General features: G+C 46.8%; 1 protein-coding gene across 3 annotated transcripts in view; it reads right to left on the bottom strand.

Moving 5' to 3' along the window:
• The window catches only part of znf385a (zinc finger protein 385A), a 116,844-nt gene that overhangs the window by 42,398 nt on the left and 54,574 nt on the right, over window positions 1–19,872 (bottom strand). The window contains exons 2-3 of one of the 3 annotated variants that reach the window (XM_042303654.1): window positions 11,404–11,573; window positions 1,277–1,387 (exon numbers count right to left, since the gene is read on the bottom strand). In XM_042303654.1, the coding sequence (XP_042159588.1) occupies window positions 1,277–1,387; window positions 11,404–11,573 (281 nt within the window). Of the gene's footprint in view, window positions 1–1,276; window positions 1,388–6,561; window positions 6,991–11,403; window positions 11,574–19,872 lie in introns of those variants that run through there. The other 2 variants (XM_042303655.1, XM_042303656.1) reach the window with 2 other exon arrangements.

Below are 19,872 nucleotides of genomic sequence, written 5' to 3'. Positions count from 1 at the left end.
GAAATGAGTTTTCATGCGCTCAAGAAGAACCTCATCAACATTCCCCATGTTGATGTTGGGGAGAGAAAATCCCTTTGAAACGTGGAGGAAAATCTTATTTCATGCTCTCAGCTTACCTAGCAACACTTCAGGGCTGTTACTGCAGTATTATACCAGACCAGGGTTCAAATCTTATTTCATGCTCTCAGCTTGCCTAGCAACACTTCAGGGCTGTTACTGCAGTATTATACCAGACCAGGGTTCAAATCTTATTTCATGCTCTCAGCTTGCCTAGCAACACTTCAGGGCTGTTACTGCAGTATTATACCAGACCAGCGTTCAAATCTTATTTCATGCTCTCAGCTTGCCTAGCAACACTTCAGGGCTGTTACTGCAGTATTATACCACACCTGGGTTCAAATCGTATTTCATGCTCTCAGCTTGCCTAGCAACACTTCAGGGCTGTTACTGCAGTATTATACCACACCTGGGTTCAAATCTTATTTCATGCTCTCAGCTTGCCTAGCAACACTTCAGGGCTGTTACTGCAGTATTATACCAGACCAGGGTTCAAATCGTATTTCATGCTCTCAGCTTGCCTAGCAACACTTCAGGGCTGTTACTGCAGTATAAACCAGACCAGGGTTCAAACACTATTTCAATTCCTTAAAATACTTTTGTTTTAGCCTGCCTGGATTGCCAGGTGGAATAGGGAATTTTGGGACTATTCTATTGGTTCCATCGCAACAAGCAAGCCAGATCAAGTACAGATAATATATTAGAATTGATTTCAAATAGTCATTGAACCAAGGTCAGCTGTTCTGTGTCTTTGTCTCCCAACTCTCACTCGGGCTAGGTACGCCATATTCCGATGAGGCGTTGACTGCCAAACCACAACGCAAACAGATGTACCAAACACTACAGAACCACAAGCAGATGTACCAAAAACTACAGAACCACAAGCAGATGTATGCAACACGTCCATGGTGTCACCACTTTGTCCAGAGAGATATAAAAAACAGAGGGACAAACAATAGTAAACAGAGAGAGCCTTCTAAACAGTGTGCGTATGGTGTCCGAAATTGTGCTGTACGATGTGTTAGGAGTGTTAAGGGCATTTCACACTACTGAGCCAAACCAAGCTGTACTGAACTGGCCTGGTTACACATCCATCATAGCTGATGGAACCGTGCAGATTCGGGACAGTTTGGTTTGGATTAGCACGCTAGCGTAAAAAAAATCTTAGATTGGTACAGTATGGTGAGTACGCTGTGACAAGTGCTATAGTGTACTGTACCTCAGAGTTGAAGCGTATCTGGCACACGTTACAGGAGATGATGGGCCTCTTGGTCTTCACCAGCGGAACGCCAAAGGTATGGTTAATCACCGCCTTCTGAACTGGGTCCATCTGAGAGAGAGGGGGGTAGAGAGCGAGCGAGAGGGATGGGTAGAGCGAGCGAGCGAGAGGGATGGGTGGAAGGAGAGAGAGCAGGATGGGTGGAGGGAGAGAGAGAGAGCGGGATGGGTGGAGAGAGAGAGAGCGGGATGGGTGGGTGGGTGGAGAGAGATGGATGGATAGAGAGAGAGGGATGGGTAGAGAGAGGGGGGGGTGGGGTAGAGAGAGAGCGAGAGAGAGAGAGAGAGAGAGAGAGATGGGTGGGTGGGTGGGTGGGTGGAGGGAGAGAGAGAGAGCAGGATGGGTGGAGTAAGAGAGAGGGATGGGTGGAGGAAAAGAGAGAGAGAGCGAGAGAGAGAGGGATGGGTGGGTGGAGAGAGATGGATGGATGGATAGAGAGAGAGGGATGGGTAGAGAGAGGGGGTGGGTAGAGAGAGAGCGAGAGAGAGAGAGAGAGATGGGTGGGTGGGTGGGTGGAGAGAGATGGATGGATAGAGAGAGATGGGAGAGAGAGGGGGTGGGTGGGTTGGTAGAGAGAGAGAGAGAGAGGGTTGGTAGAGAGAGAGAGAGAGAGAGAGAGATGGGTGGGTGGGTGGATGGATGGAGGGAGAGAGAGAGAGCAGGATGGGTGGAGTAAGAGAGAGGGATGGGTGGAGGAAAAGAGAGAGAGAGCAAGAGAGAGGGATGGGTGAAGGAAAAGAGATAGAGAGAGCGGGATGTGTGGAGAGAGAGAGAGAGGGAGAGAGAGAAAAGGAGACTGATGAGACAGGGAAATGATATATATGCTTGTGTACCACCCTCACTTACAAAGCCCAGTGTCTAGCCCAACAGGCCAGCTGATCATAGTGCTGTAGAGCAGTCGGTGAGCACCATGTGCCCTCCAGAGCTGCTGTGGGGGAACAGGGAGGTACTATCTGAATCCATAAAGAAAGGCACATTTTTTTTCTTCCCTTCGCTGAGGGGGGGGGGTTGTTGAGTGAGTGACCTCCTCCTAATTGTTTCAGCTGGGGTGTCCATCATGGGGATGTTAGGCCGGTAAGGCCACTCAGTATAAATTTAACTGTCCAGCTTTAGCACCAGGACAACGCTTTGCGGGAGGCTAAGCCTCTTTTAAACCACAGTCCCAGACAGGGCCGGCCCTAGGCAAAAGGGGCCCCCGGCCCCTAGGAACTCAGTCGGGGTGTCAACTTACTGTTGCGAATTAGAATAGTAGAATACACGAGGTGCCGTTTCGATATTTGGTAGTGCATCAGTTTTTCTCTTGTAATGTTAGTCACTGACAGTCACTCAATTAGCACGTCAGTAAAAACATGTTTTATGGTAAGTTAGTATAGCCAGCTATCTACAACTTGTAGTAATCGTGGCCGAAGTACTGACCAGGCACACAGGGTAGGTGCCCACGTGGGGCCCTCACCCCCAGGGGCCCCCATTGATCTTGTTTAGTCACTCTCACTCAGATATCATATGAAGATGTCAAAAAGTGCAGAATTACATGAAACTGCCTTTTAAACGGCTACATTTTCTCTTTGGCCTATGGAATCTTTTTTTAGAATTGCATGAAATGTATCTTTAAAAACTGCAAAATTCTCTCCACCCAATGGCAATTTTTTTTTAATTGCAGGAAATTTGATTTAAAACTGCTACATTTTCTGTCCGCCCCATGACAAAATGAGTAGAATTGCATGACATTTGTTTTAAAACCACAACATTTTCTCTACGCCCCATGGAAAGATGCATAGAATAGCAGGAAATTAATTTAATTTAATTTAATTCATTTTCTTTTCTCTCAGCCTTCAAGAGGGGGGGACCACGCTTAGGACCTCCAAAAAGCTAGGGCCGGCCATGGTCCCAGACACAAAGAGACAGGAAAGCCAGTCAGCCTGTCCTGTGGTCTCTGAGCTGAACCCTTATCTTTTTCCATCTTTTTTTTGTCTGAACCATAATTTATTATTGGGCTCATGTTTAATTGACATTAGCATTAGTTGGGGATCCATCGCTGGTGTGGATTTCAACCAGCCCTGGATTCAAATAGTATTTTATTTTTTAAAGTAATACTTTGAGCGTTTGTTTTAGCCTGCCAGGAAGGCTAGATTAGGAGGGGTTTGCACTTTTGCGATGATTCCATTGGATCCATTGAGCCAGACAAGCTTCATCAAGGACACAGCTTCACTGTGTGAAAGATTACAAATACTACTTGAACCCAGGTCTGATTCCCACCATAGCCAACCGTCGGGTACTTCAGGTCGTGTAGCCTACGCTAGCATTGCCAGTCAGCTTCACTGGACAAGATAAAACTTTATTCGACACCAATCTGAATTTACATTCCTCGACATGTCCTAGTAAAAATCATTCAGACAGTTACTAGGAACACAAATCTCTCTCAACTCTACTGTACAAAAAAAAAAAAAAAAAAAAAAAAAAACATTTTAGATTCTAAGTTTAGATGATAACCATTAGGTTTCTTCTCATTGTCTTACGGCCAGAGTGAGTATTGTCTAAAAAAAAATAGCTTAAGTTGGCTGGAGAGCCAGCTGAAGAGGCTGAAATGAATACGCTCTTAAGTGAAACAAAACAATTTGGAAATATGCACTGAGATTGTAACCAGGCAACCCAAAGTAGGAAAAACAGAGAGGAACAGAGAAAGGGAGTGACGGTGACAGTACAGACAGACAACATCTGTAGAGGAGAGAGAGAGAGAGAGAGAGAGAGAGAGAGAGAGAGAGAGAGACAGAGAGAGAGAGAGAGACAGAGAGAGAGAGAGAGAGAGAGAGAGATAGAGAGAGAGAGAGACAGAGAGCGAGAGAGAGAGGGGGAGAGAGAGAGAGAGGGTGTGGGAGAGAGAGAGAGTGTGGGAGAGAGAGCGAGAGAGAGGGGGTGGGAGAGAGAGAGGGGTGTGAGAGAGAGAGAGAGAGAGAGAGAGAGAGAGGGTGTGGGAGAGAGAGAGGGTGTGAGAGAGAGAGAGAGAGAGAGAGAGAGAGGGTGTGGGAGAGAGAGAGAGAGCGAGAGAGAGGGGGTGGGAGAGAGAGAGAGGGTGTGAGAGAGAGAGAGAGAGAGAGAGAGAGAGAGGGGGTGTGGGAGAGAGAGAGAGGGTGTGAGAGAGAGAGAGAGAGAGAGAGAGAGAGAGAGAGGGGGTGTGGAGAGAGAGAGGGTGTGAGAGAGAGAGAGAGAGAGAGAGAGAGGGTGTGGGAGAGAGAGAGGGTGTGAGAGAGAGAGAGAGAGAGAGAGAGAGAGGGGTGGGGAGAGAGAGAGCGAGAGAGAGGGGGTGGGAGAGAGAGAGGGTGTGAGAGAGAGAGAGAGGGTGTGGAAGAGAGAGAGAGTGTGGGAGAGAGTGTGGGAGAGAGAGAGAGAGAGAGAGAGAGGGTGTGGAAGAGAGAGAGAGTGTGGGAGAGAGGGAGAGTGAGAGTCAAAGAGTGAAAGAGTCAAAGAGTCAAAGAGTCAAAGAGTGAAAGAGTGAAAGAGAGAGGAGGAAGAAGAAATGAAAAGAGACAGACAGACAGAGAGAATGAGAGAGAGTGAAAGAGAGTGAAAGAGAGGAGGAAGAAGAAAGGAAAAGAGACAGACAGACAGACAGACAGACACAGACAGACAGACAGACAGACAGACAGACAGACAGACAGACAGACAGACAGACAGACAGACAGACAGACAGACAGACAGACAGACAGACAGACAGACAGACAGACAGACAGACAGACAGAGAAGGAGAGAGAGAAGTGAAAGAGAGAGGAGGAAGAAGAAGAAGAAAAGAGAGGAGAGGAGGGCCAGAGGCTCAGCGCCGGACATCCTGACATCGCACATTCTTATCTCCTCTGGCCCTCCTCTCCCTCTTTCTCCCTCTGTCCTGCACTCTTCCAATTTCCCCCCTCATCTCTCCAAGGGTCTTCTGGTGCTGTTGTCCACATGTGAACACATGGACAGCGGAAGGGGGGGGATGGATCCTGGCCAGTAATGCTGGACTATGATGATAGAGTGGTCCTGGACCTCCAGGAAGTTACTGCAGAGCTACACCATGCAGCCTGCTTGGTCATTGCTCACTGGTCAATGCTCTATAACATAGTGGTATAAAAAGGACAGAAACCTCCACTCACACCCGACACTGATCTTGTCTTACACCCTCATAAAGTCAGTTTAATGAGAAGCTGAACGGAACAGTAATGGTGGTTTGAGTCACTGAATTCCTGCAGGGTGCAGGTCAGTATTCACTTCACTTTTGTACTTACAGAACTATAACCGACAAGGGTTTTCTCAGTCACTGCTCCACCGGTCTCTGATCCCCTTATAAAAACGTTTTTCGAGAAAGAGAGCGCGTCTTCTCTGGCAGGCAAGTGTCTATGCAACCCGGGCACCTTCATAGCAGGTGAAAGGAACACACACACACGCACACACGCACGCACGCACGCACGCACGCACGCACGCACGCACACACACACACACACACACACACACACACACACACACACACACACACACACACACACACACACACACACACACACACACACACACACACACACACACACACACACACACACACGCACACGAGCACACACACTGTAGAATAGCATCACTCCCACAGCACACATCAACGGTTCAACACACCAACACTCCTCTCTTTTCCTAAACAGTGTTTTAACACAAACCAGACTCACAACAGTGTCTGTGAGACAGACCAATACCGGCATACCACACATCTCTAAAACAAAACAACTGCACGCCCCAAAATGTAACAGCCAAGGAGTCAACTTTCTTCTCTCTGTTTCTCCTTTGACTTTTCTCTCATCACTCTCTCTCTCTCTCTCTCTCTCTCTCTCTCTCTCTCTCTCTCTCTCTCTCTCTCTCTCTCTCTCCCTCTCTCTCTCTCTCTCTCTCTCTCTCTCTCTCTCTCCCCGAAGCGTGTCTATCATTGCCCTGAGAGATGAAATGTTTCTGCCGTGGCGCTCAACTCAAATTCCTGCGGTCCAACCATACACTGTTCTATTTCACGCTGTGGGACTTGGCTGGCGACAGGAGCAACAACTCTACCAAGCCAGATGAAACGTCCTTTGAACACCAACGTGTGCGTGCGCCACAGTATCTCCTTTCGACTCCTGCCCAGTTTTTAAGAGTACCTCAACATGAAATCACTCCCCTCTGTCCCATATATCCCTGTATTCAACACTACTGCCGGTTTCTGGTCCTGTACTCACCCTCGTCTCCTGCTCTGAGTCAGCTGGATCTTTAAGCTGCATGCTTCCGCCGGTGTGTATCTCTCTGTGTGTGTGTGTCCCTGTCTCTGCGTGGTGTGTAAGAGTGAGGTAGTGGGAGTGCGTGTCTCTGTCTCTCTACTCATTCAGCCACCTCCTACACTATGCTAGACTGGTAGAACCTCAGCAGTGAACGTAGCTAATGGTACACTCCATCTAATTCCTCTCACGATTCTTTATTTGTTCTCCTTTCCCGTGTCTCTATATAGCTGTAATAGTTCTGGCCATGAGGGATTCTGTTGGGATTCTGTTGTTCCTCTACTGATACATCACCTAGCTAGCAAGTGTCTGCCTTATCAACACAGATTTCTCCCCTCTTTCTCTCTCTCCCGGTGCTGTAGTCGTTTTCTCCTCCCACACCCTCTCTCTCTCTCTGTCTCTCTCTCTCTCTCTCTCTCTGTCTCTCTTTCTCTCTCTGTCTCTCTCTCTGTCTCTCTCTCTCTCTCTCTCTCTCTCTCACACCCTCTCTCTCTCTCTCTCCCACACTCTCTCTCTCCTTCTCTCCCACACCCCCTCTCTCTCACACCCTCTCTCTCTCTCCCACACTCTCTCTCCTTCTCTCCCACACCCTCTCTCTCCCACACCCTCTCTCTCTCTCTCTCTCTCTCTCTCACACCCTCTCTCTCTCTCCCACACTCTCTCTCTCTTCTCTCCCACACCCTCTCTCTCCCACACCCTCTCTCTCTCTCTCTCTCTTCCACACTCTATCTCTCCTTCTCTCCCACACCCTCTCTCTCCCACACACTCTCTCTCTCCCACACCCTCTCTCTCTCCCACACCCTCTCTCTCTCTCTCCCTCCTTCACTCCCACACCCTCTCTCCCCTTTCTCCCACACACTCTCTCTCCCCTTTCTCCCACACCCTCTCTCTCCTTCTCTCCCACACCCTCTCTCTCCCACACTCTCTCTCTCCCACACCCTCTCTCTCTCTCTCTCTCTCTCTCACACACACACCATCTCTCTCTCTCCCTCTCTCCACCCTCTCTCTCTCTCTCTCTCTCACACACACACACACACACACACACACTCACATGCATACTCCCACAATCTGTCCAGATGCAGTCAGTGTAGTGTGTCATGCTCCCCTCTTCTCTTCCTCCTCCTCCTCCTCCCCACTCCCTCCCTCCCTCCCCCCTCCTCTGTTCTTGCCAACTACCAATGGTTGTCATCCCCAGCCAGTAGAACTTTTGCCCTCCACATCACCCCTTCCATTTTCATTCCCTCTCCCCTCACCCCCCCCTTCCCTCACCCCATACTGCACTACTCACCACCAACTGTTCAAAACACATGACGATGTTATGTGGAACCACTTTCAGAGAAAACCTCATTACACACATCAGAAATCTAGGCTTCGTCCCAAATGGCACCCTATTCCCTCCAGGGTGCACTACTTTATTGCACCATATGGGGGATAGGGTGCCGTTTGGGACGCGTACCTAGTCCCAAATGGAACAACTCCACCACAGTATCGTCACATGGAGAGCATTAGGTTACATTTACATAAATGCTAAATCATAGTCTGAGCCTATTGAACTGTTTCAGGGTCCTTGGAGGGATACTCATCAGAACGTCTCTAAGAGGGGGGGCAGGATTATGTTTAGCGTGTGAGACGAGGCGGCCGACGGACTAGACACACAGCGAGAGAGGGGACCTGAGGCCACAGTATTAGAGAAAGTTGTTCGAAGGGAGACATGGAGGGAAGAAAGCAGGGAGGGACAGAGGGAGGGGGGAGGGATAGAAAGGAGGGAGAAGGAGAGAGGGAGGTGCAGGTGGGGCCCCGCAGCGAGTCAGAATCGACAAGTCTGCGCATGGCTCGCATGACTAGGCGGCTTCATTGGAAATCCCTGACTCTGCCGCCTGCGCGAGGCACCTACCTCAGTCTGCCTCGGCCCGACCATTAAGCCTGTCGTACCACCAGTAGCAGCTGCTGCTGATAAATGATCACGGTCTCAGGGCCCGTTGGGCCAGATTGACACACACATGCAGGTAGAGAACAAATGACATTATAGAGAGACGTTGACGCTACAGAGCTACAAGAGAAGGCAGTCAGGTAGAAGATTTAATAACAGAGACTATGAATAAGCACTTTTCCAATGAGCTTTTAGCTAGATTGACATCCTGCTTCACCGGTACAAAGAGCCGTAAAACACATGCAGTGTACCTGCTAGCACGTTGGTAGTAAACCACCTATGAGCTACTGCACAGTTAGCGAGAAGCCTCAGGTTAGTTATCTCGCATCCTTTTCAATGTAACATTTAAAACCTATTTGGAACTACATGAGTTAACTTGAAAGACGGACTACAATGCAGAGTACTGGCTGTGTCTCTTCGGAAGGGGGTCAACGACAGTGCAGGAGACGATCCCAAACGCACCATTCATCTCTTCTCTTTGATTGTGCGAGAGAAGAAAAAAAGTGTGAAAATGTACGACCTCACTAGTGTAAGTACAGTAGCTCTGGATAAGAGCGTCTGATAAATCACTCAAATGTAAATGGTTTTACACCTCCTCTCTCTCTCTCTCTCTCTCTCTCTCTCTCTCCCCAAAAAAGGCAAAAATCCATAAACGCCTGCTGTGACGACAACCACGCAGACAGAAGTAGTACAGTAGTGAAAAGTACTGCTCCTGAAAGCACGGGTCTCACTCTCATTGATCCGACATGTACTGTCGGTCTGTAGTGGCTATATATCTCTGTACAGCCCAAGACTGCCGTCCCCTGCACAACTACTATATGTACCTGACAGAAGCGACAACACGTGCACTGCCATAGACACACTGTAAGTCCCGATCCGTTCTAGAACTTGTAGTCAACGTTCCAGACCGCAGACTCCCCTCCCAACGGTTCCAGATAAAAGACCTGTTTATAACCTGCGTGAGCGAAACCTCGTTCATGTCACTTTCTGTTACTCACCCCCCCCCCATTGTTTTTTAGTGCACACAGTGCAGCAATCCCTTTCTGAAGGTGTCCTAAAACGTCATTAGTAAGGTCAGGTTATCCTCTCCAACACCCCCATCTACTGGTCAGCAGCAGTACACGTCTGTAGGCTGTTACAATTCACAAGATCCCACTGGACCAACAATAGATTGTTGCTGTGGTAAATCGGAGCACTTGGAATGGCAAGTCAAAAAGGGTTTTTCACACTCCTGAGCAGCATCGAGCCAAGCGGTACAGAACAGGTCTTTGAGATGTAGGCTAAAATATCCAAGACAGCGCAGTATGGTTCGGGTCTGCAGCGCGATACTGTTGGAAAGACCTAGAACACCTACAGTATGAGAAAGAGTCTGGGTTTAGTTTGGTTTCAGAGAAACACATCAGATCTGTCGAGATCTGAAACAGAACACGGGGACGTCTGTAACTTGGTCAACAGGTCAGTCCTGTTCTCATTTAAGCACAGTGAGTGTCCGCAGCGTGCAGCTCTGTGGAAACTAAGGGGCCTGTTAAAGCCAATGGGTAGTCAAATAAAATGGAGGTTAAAGGTCTCGGTTTGTTCTATGTCTGTATGACCTGCACTGAGGCCAAGTCACATGCCACACCTCCAATTGGCAACAAGCATCGTACGATGTGTTGCCATGCTATGTCCCGGGCCAGCTGGAGAGACAAGGATACAGATTGAGATGGCAAACAAGTAGAGATAAAGTCAGCCGGTGTGGGAATGACCTTATTACCCAACATAAAGACCTGGACCCATAGTCTATTCACAAAGAGTCTCAGAGTAGGAGTGCTGATTCAGGATCAGTTTAGCCTTTCAGATCATAATTATTCCGATTTTATGGAGATGTGGGACCAGGAACCATATTCACAAAGCGTCTCAGAATGGGAGTGCTGATTCAGGACCAGGTCCCCCTTGTCTGATCTAAAAGGCCAAACATGATCCTAGATCAGCACTCATACGAGATGCTCTTTGAATGATGTTCCTAGTCCAGTCCAGTAGAACAATCCTAGTCTGTTCTGTTCATTCTATTCTGCTGACCAACAGAACCACACTGTGCTTTTAATAATGCATTTCCACATCGGCCATCTTGAGAACGCAATGCACAGCTCTTTTCAACAATATGCTGAGTGTGGTGATATGCTAAATATCCTCCTAATCAAAATGATCGGCCATAACTCATAGCCTAGGGCAGACCTGGGTTCAAATAGTATTTGACATCTTTATAATACATCAGCTGCATTTCATTGAACTTGTCTGGCTCAAAGGACAAGACTGCAAGCCCCACCCATGTTGAATTCCAGGCAAACGCTCAAAGTCTCCGAAAGATTTCAAGTAGTAATTGAACCCAAATGGGCCTGAGGACACAGAGAGTCCCTATAGAAATGAGAGGAGGACATCCACAGGGCACATTGGAGAACACACATTAAACAACCATCTCAGACAGGTTTGATACATTGTGTGTTTTGAAGTGTAAGTAGAGCACTGTGAAGTGTGTTCTGAAGTATACAGCATTGTAAAAACGACCTTGAAGCGACTCTTCAATCCAATTCATTTGAAAGGTAGTTAACAGAGAGGTTTCCTGACCTTAACTGAGCTGGTATTTCATCTTGTGACCTGGAGTCAGTACCTACAGAATAGTGCAAACGTGTATATGTGGTATGTGTGTGTGTGTGTGTGTGTGTGTGTGTGTGTGTGTGTGTGTGTGTGTGTGTGTGTGTGTGTGTGTGTGTGTGTGTGTGTGTGTGTGTGTGTGTGTGTGTGTGTGTGTGTGTGTGTGTGTGTGTGTGTGTGTGTGTGTGTGTGTGTGTGTGTGTGTGTGTGTGTGTGTCAGGGTGTGTGTGTGTGCATGTACTCACGGTTTTGTATATACTACTCACGGTGTTGAAGTTGTGAAACAGGCCCATGCTGTGTTGTGGTGGAGCTGTGTCCATGGGGAACTGCAGGAAGGGCTTCATATCCAGGTGTGGCTGGATCATAGTGGGGGTCCGCAGGAACGCAGGCATCGCCCCAGCACGGTTTATACCTCCTGCAGAATGAGAGAGAGAAGATGGAGGGAGGGACACAGTCAAAATGCTTGACATACACTGACGAGTACAGACAGTGCACTCTTAGGTTCTTCGGCTGTCCCCATAGGAGAAACCCTTGGAGAACTATTTTTGATTCGGCGTAGAACCCTTTTGGGGACAGCCAAAGTACCCTTTCTGAAACCCTTTTTTCTAAGAGTGTAGGCTCTTCTTGTACTCTCTCCGAAACATGGTGAGGGCCTGCATCAACTCCAGCAACAATAATAGTGGGGTACAAATGATAATTTACTCACTTTCGTAGAATGATTTTTAGACATTATTGTCCTCTAACACCTTTCTATTGGAAAAGGTAGAGATAAAACCAGAACCGACACAGCTTGTGAGGACACAAGTCCTCTTTAACAGGCTGCCAGTGTCGGGAAGTGGTTATGAAACATGTCTTCTGTCTACGTCATCGTCCCTATCTCTCTCTGCACCCCCTCTCTCTCTCTGCCCCCCCCCCCTCTCTCTCCTCTCTCTCTCTCTCTCTCTCTCTCTCTCTCTCCTCCTTATCCCCTTCCTCTTCTGTAACCTCTGTCAAGGATGACACTGAGGGGGCTCCGCACCGAGCAGCAAACCTCAGAAAGTCAGCTTGCAAAAAATAAGCTTCTTAATATCCGCAACTGGATTTCTGTGGCTTTCAAATTCCCCCAAGACTTAAAGCTCTCCCAGCCGTCTCTTCCTTTTTTTTTGCTCCATCTCTCTCCGTGTTTGTCTAGCTATCTCTCTCTCTTTCTATCTCGCTATCTCTCTCCGTTTCACTCTTGCTATCTCTCTCTTTCTTTTTTGCTATCTCTCTCTTTCTTTTTTGCTATCTCTCTCTTTCTCTCTCATTCTCTTTCTGTCTCTCTCTCTCGCTCTCTCTCTCTCTCTCTGTAGCTGCCTGATACTATTTTTCTCTTCCTCCTACCCACCTAAATACTTTCTTAATTTCCTGGAGGGCTTTCACCCCGCACTTCTCAAAAAGTTTGTTGCGTTCGTATTTCTAATCATTTCAGCTGCATTGAAAGAGCAGCCCAAAGTGGCCTCTGTCTGTTGAGGGGAATGTGATGTGATGGGATGTTAAGCCCAGGCTTCTCAGCAGCAGCTGTCTCCCAGTTAAAGAACATGGTGAGAGAGAGAGGGGGGAGAGAGACAGAGAGAGACAGGAGAGAGGAGAGAGAGGAGAGAGAGAGAGACAGAGAGAGAGAGAGAGAGAGGAGAGAGGAGAGAGAGTGAGAGAGAGAGAGAGAGAGCAGGGAGAGAGAAAGAGGAGAGAGTGTTAAAGTGAAAGTGAGTTGGGGCTCATTTGAAAGGGACATTGAGAGACTTTGTGAATGTGCTGTCTCAGCCAAAGCCCAGCTGCTGCTTGCCTCTGCTCTCTACTCCCTGTCCACCCCAACGCTCAGTGCATCTGTGAGCCCCAGGGCTGAGCTGAGCTGAACTGAGCTGCTGAGGCCTGCATCATTAAGTCCCATTAGACATGCATGGTTTTCCTCTAACACACAAACACACATGCACCCCGAAAACACAGCTATAAGAACACACAGACAAACTTCAAATCACTCAAGCACTTGCATTCAGACACAGAATTCCCTCCATGAGTACTGGTGTTAAAAAGACAACCAGTCTCTTGCTGGTGGTAGGCCAACTGCTGGTGCTTCCATAATCATTCCCTTCACCGAGTTTCTCAGTGAGCACAACTACAGAGCATGACTAGCTTGCCATAGTGATGCATGGCCTGCACCAATGAGTGTGTGTTAGGGTTTGAATATTTTCCCGCTATTTTACAAATGATCCATCCAGAGAATAAATCCATTTTCTCCCAGGTAAATCATAATTTCCCGCCAAAAAAACGGAACTGTCATTCTAAAGCATTATAAAGCACAATATAGGCCTATGTCTGGATTTGATTGGAGCTTTGATCGAAAACTCAAGCCTGATGCTACCTGAGACTGTATTGTGTTATTGTAACGGCCGTCGTCGGTGGAAGAAGGTGAGGACCGAGGTGCAGCGTGGTAAGTGTTCATGATAATTTAATATAATCAAAACTGAACACGAAACAAAATAACAACTAGGAAGAACGAACAAACGAAACAGTCTTTTCTAGTGATGACACACAAAACAGAAAATAACCACCCACAAAACACAATAGAAACCAGGCTCCCTAAATATGGTCCTCAATCAGGGACAATGATTGAAAGCTGCCTCTGAGTGAGAACCATACCAGGCCAAACACAGAAATAGCAAATCATAGAAAACTAACATAGACAACCCACCCAACTCACGCCCTGACCATACTAAAACAAAAGACAAAACAAAGGAACTAAGGTCAAAACGTGACAATTATACTGTATGATATGGGCCGGAATTACGCACATTGTTCAAACCATGATAAAGCAGAGAGAGAACATGTAATTCTGGTGCAGCACATGCAGCCTACAAAGTTACAAGTATAGGCTGATTTCCCCCTAATGTTATTAGACTACCTCCTCTTTCTCTCTCTTATTGTTTCTTCATTTCTTCCCCGCTTTCAACAGTTAAATGAAATATGTTTTGTTGTCCTTATCTTCCTCATTCCTTATCTTCCCTAATTAGATGAAGGCTTTCACTTCTCTTCACGGAGATTGAATGGTTATGGATCTGAATAAATAACTGCTGAAGCCTACCGCGTTCGCTCTTCTTTCAAACTACCCGAAAGGTAAATGCTGTGTTTAACATTCAGCAAAAAAAGAGCTTGCACCCGTCTCAGAATAGTGTATCGGTATAAGAAAAACAAAAAATATTGTCCAGCAAGCTATTCTATACTGAACAAAAACATAAACGCAACGTGTAACAATTTCCACGAATTTACTGAGTTACAGTGGCACTTGGCAGACAGAAATAATTCTCAGTTTCATCAGCTCTCTCCGAATGGCTGGTCTCAGATGATCCCGCAGGTGAAGAAGCCGGATGTGGAGGTCCTGGGCTGGCATGGTTCCACATGGTCTGCGGATGTGAGGCTGTTTGGACATACTGCCAAGTTTCTCTAAAATGATGTTGGAGGCGGCTTATGGTAGAGAAATTAACATTCAAGCTCTGGTGGACATTCCTGCAGTCAGCATGCCAATTGACACACTCCCTCGAAACTTGAGATATCTGTGGCATTGTGTTGTGTGACAAAACTGTACATGGCCTTTTACAGTCCCCAGCAATAGGGCTATATAGTAGAACAATCTCGAGCAGGATTATCTATTTTGGATGCAATTTGAAGGGAGTTGATGGAGAGAGATCCTGTGAGAGGGCTCGCAGGTGCACTGATTTAAAGCAACGATATTCAAGTGACAGGCTGTTTTAAAACTCTGCAGCTACAATGTAAACAAAATCATCTTTGCAATAAAAAAAATAAGGTGACCCCCGAAAGCCAGATGGAGATGGGTAAATGAGACGCGCATTCAGACTTTACATTATGTTTGCATAGGCTATGCTGCAGCAAATGCAGGCACACCTGTCACAAGAAAGAAAGTTGCCACGGTTAGGGGAAGATCATAAAAAAGAACATAAATCAAATATATATATTTGCCAAGCATTGGGAACAGGAAGTAAAGTGTTCCAGAGGGACAGAGGGAGCAGGGAAGTTGCCCTTAGAGCAAAGAGAGAGGGAAAGAGAGACCCCAGCCAGTGTGTGTAAATCAGTGTGTCTGCTTCCTGCCCCCAGTGTATAATTACCCCATTAAATTAAAGCTTCCTTTGGGGGCTAGCACACATTGTAAATCACACTGTCGTGGTGTGTGTGTGTGTGTGTGTGTGTGTGTGTGTGTGTGTGTCTGTGTGTGCGTGCGTGCGTGCGTGCGTATGGTGTGTGTATGTGCGTGGGTGGACGTGTTTACTATTCCCTACAAGAATAGTAAACAAACTAACATTTTGTTATTCCCCACAAGGTCTAATGATATTTCTAGGGGGTTTAGGGTTAAGGTTGAATTAGTGTTATGATTAGAATTAGGTTTAGGGCTAGGAGTTCATGTTAGTTTTAGGGTTAGGAGTTAGGTTTAGGGTTATGGTTAAGGTTAGGTTTTGGGGTTAAGGCTAGGGTTAGGGAAAATAGGATTTTGAATGGCTATAAGTTGTGTGCCCCCTAATGCTGAGCGATTCATCGAAATGTCGTTGATTTTTTAAACAAATTGACCAACGTCAGTTCAATTATTTGAATTCCATTTTGTTTCATCACACACACAATCATAGGAAGGCCTAGAATGATGCAACCTTTTGATGCAACCTTTTGATGCAACCTTTTGGTGAGACGTGACGAGACGAGACGTGTTGTTTGATTATAACCCCATCTTCAACAATGTCCCTTTAGAAGAACAAAGAACAACAGCCCAATATATCTTAACAGCCAGAACAAGCACCTCATCACATACAATGAACTTCATTCTACTCAAAGGTACAACAACTGAGCAGCACCCAAGTCACCCAGAGCCATCAAACACACACAGCCAAGGAAGTCTTATGAGGTGGGCAAGAACCTCTTTTTTCCTCAGCGGGCATACATACTCACTGATCCCGTCAGTGGCCCTTGGAACCTGATCTGTGTGCGTGTGCGTGTGTGTGAGTGAATGAGTGACCGGCGGGCGGGGGGGGAAGGCTGGAACATTTGGATGTCGTTAAATCCTGCAACTCTTCAGGAATCCATGCCACGCTCTGAGGCTTTAATCAGTCCTCTTAAACAGGCCACAACGTTGCCACGCAGCCAATGTAGTGTAGTGTTACAGCTAGCTAGTAACACTACACTACATGGCCTGGGGTGGGACACACACACACACACACACACAGCAATATGAGTGTGACAGAGAGAGCATAAAGAAGAATGACTGGCATTACCAGGAGAGCGGTTCTGCGGGTGGATTTGGGAGAGAAGATGAAGAGAAGTTTAGAGGAAGAGGTGGTGCCGTTGGTGGTGGTGTATTATTGACAGGGCGGAGGGGGAGACGGGTGAGGGGGCTGATTGAAAATAGGGAGAAGGGCAACGAGGGAAGAGAAACAGATTCAAACATTTAAAATGATCTGCCAGTAAGTCTGTTTGTGACCGATAAGTCTTATCTACCCCAACTGCGCTCCCGGGCCTCCGTCTCCCGGGCCTCCGTCTCCCCGGGTAAATCTCCCACAATCCTCTTTCTCAGCGACGGGTTGCTGTGACAGATCGCATACTGTTGCCAACGGTTATGGTACATGTATGTGAGTGTGTGTGTGTGTTTTGGTTTAGTCTGCCGGAGGAAAATGACCACAGACTGGAGCATGAGGCTTAGCTGAGACACAGGTTGATATCCAACGAGGGAAATGTAACAAAGAAATTTGATTTGAAGTGGTCTGCAAAAATAAAGGTTTACGTATGTGTGTGTGTGTGTGTGTTGTGTGTCTGTGTACGTACGCATGCGAGTGTGCGTGAAGGAGGATTTCCACCACTCCCTGTGGAGATTTATCGCTATAGAAGTGAAGAAAGTAGCTTATTTCGTTTATCCCGGGAAAAGCTCATAATGACTTAAGTTACTTCACCGCATGTGGGAATCAATAAACAGTTAAGGAGAGGGAACTGAATCGGCCTTGGTCTTTTCCTTATGTGCTTAAAGCTGGTATGAAGTCACGTGACTTGTCGGACCTAGAGGGATAAGAATGTCTTTTTTTAGCCTTGAAATGATCCAACATATTGTCAATGTCCTGAAACGTACCTCTGTCTCCACACAGTCGTCACACGCTATAGGAACAGGAACACTGCTTATGGCCATTCAGTGCAGTGAAGGGAGGGAGAGAGAGAGAAGGAGGAGGAAGGGGAAGAGGTTGGCACTGAACTGCCCGTAACGGCACAGATTATACTGGGGCCGTTGGCAGATGTTGTCCAATAGACCGAAAGGAAGGGTTACCTGCCCTTCAGATGAGCCAGATAGCTTAAAGTATGCTTGAAGAAATATTATCTGTGAAAATGCTGACAACCACAGTACTGAGTGAAGCTAAGTCTTCTAATGGCGTTTTTAAGTGTGCGGTTATGATGATGGTGTGTGTGTGTGTGTGTGTGTGTGTGTGTGTGTGTGTGTGTGTGTGTTTGTGGTTGTGATGATGCTCTGTCCTAGATGTGTATTCCAGTATATTCCTGCCCTATAGATTATCCTACTGACTGCTACTGTACCTCTCTCCTCTATAATGTATACCTAAAACACAGGGCAGGGCTTTCACAGGACATACGGCTGACGTGGCCAAGTCCTCCCGACGCGCACAGTAAGTCCACGAGACAGAATCAGCTACAGTACCTTACTGCAGTGAGTGACTGGGGTTCAAGCAGTCTGTTTTAGAGGTAAATACGGTATCTGAAGTTCATTCTTACTTTCTACCCGAGCTAGAGCATCACTCGGAGCAGATGATGCCTCTCAATAACCTGCTGGTCAGAAGCCGGAGCTACTCTTCTGAAACCAATTGAATCACTTCCGGCGAACCAACGCGTTTACCACCATTGTCACATCATGTACACACGTCATTTATTGCGTCTGGGTAGCTTTCAGCAGTGTGTAGATGCAAGCCTTGTCTTTAAGACCCTGCACGGTCTTGCCCCTCCACCCCATGCCGGCATATCATGCTCAAGGATAGCAACTCCAGGATAACAAGGGCAGTAACTAGAGGTTGATTGCGTTGTCCCTTTTCGACACAGTAAAATCGGCCAATCGGGCCTTCTCTGCTAGAGCTACTGGAACGCAACGCCCATGGACTTGAGATGCTGCACTGATTGTTGTACGTTTAACGTCGAATTGAAAACATGGCTACAATCTATCTAAATCTGTACACATGAGTTGTCTGTGGTTCCTCATATGTGAGACGACAGTTGACGATAGTGTTGTTGTCGTCGTTAAGAATGATATGTTATTGGATGTAATGTGTTGGTATTTTGTATTGTTTTAGTGAGTATGTGTATTGTGGCTGTGTAATTGTCCTTAGTTGCCATGGGACCACTGGTGCAAATGATATTTTAGGCTAACCCCGGCACATTTACATGGATGACGCATTATTGTAATATTGATGTTGATTAATGTGTTTTGTCCCCTATAAATAAATCTAAAATAAAATACAAATATGACGATGTAGCTGCTCTCTCTCTCTCTCTCTCTCTCTCTCTCTCTCTCTCTCTCTCTCTCTCTCTCTCTCTCTCTCTCTCTCTCTCTCTCTCTCTCTCTCTCTCTCTCTCTCTCTCTCTCTCTCTCTCTCTCTCTCTCTCCCATCCCTCTAGCCTATCCCGCAGAGACCAGACTCTGTACACAGCTGTGACCAAAGCTGCAGTCAGAAATTGCCAATTCATTTAGCCAATGGAGGCTGGCTTAGTGTCTGATAACCACAGGGACAGGGCCTGGTCCAGTACGTACAAAGGATGCGTCCCAAATGCAAATGACACCCTATCCCATATAGAGTGCTCTACTTTTGACCAGAGCCCTATGGGTCTGGGTTAAAAGTAGTGCACTAAATAGGGAAAAGGATGCCATTTAGGATGCAGAGATCGACTCTGGCCTAGAGCCACTTGGTATTCTCCTTTCGTCTGGAGGCTTGACAGGGACAGCAGAGGTACAGAGAGGCAGGGCAGAGGGGCAGGGAGGGATGCAGGGAGGGCACGGGGCACAGTCACCCCCTTCACCTGAACACAACAGTCAGCATAACTATCACAGGGGGCAAAATATACAATATCACACAGGTACAGGCGCACAACAAGCAGGGGCGGGAGTACTTGAGTACTCGATTCAAGGTTTGTATTCGTTTGTAATAATCTAATACAATTACTCAAAATGTAACTTTTTAACATTTATTCACACTTTAAGATTTCTTTATGGAGTGGCCCATGTCAAATGCAGTGCAATTATGTTAAGTTTCATTTTCAGTTGTGTGTTAATCAGCACAACCAGCAATTTGAACAACCAGCATACCGCAAACTTTTTTTGCATTCAGCCCCATTTCGCTAGCTTGGGTTCCAGTCTCTTTAGCGAACATTTCACTCCTTGCCACCGCATGAAAACATTGGGCGCATGCAAATTTGCCGCAATATAGAATGACAATTATAAGAACAACTTAATAAGAGAGGAGGGATACATAACACAACTGAAATTAGCATTTTCTGTGTCATTATTTCTCTCTCTCATTACGGAGTCCTCCCTAGCCACTTTGAATGACAAGATCTTGCATTGACACTGCCTTCTCACCAGGGAATGACTGCAGCGGGTTGTAATGTAATGCTTGTTGTTGCTCTTAAACGTCCAAACTGTGCCAAATTTGCAC

The sequence above is a fragment of the Oncorhynchus tshawytscha genome, linkage group LG22 (assembly GCF_018296145.1).
Source record: "Oncorhynchus tshawytscha isolate Ot180627B linkage group LG22, Otsh_v2.0, whole genome shotgun sequence".
Lineage (NCBI taxonomy): Eukaryota > Metazoa > Chordata > Actinopteri > Salmoniformes > Salmonidae > Oncorhynchus > Oncorhynchus tshawytscha.
This window is presented reverse-complemented; position numbering and strand designations above follow the sequence as displayed.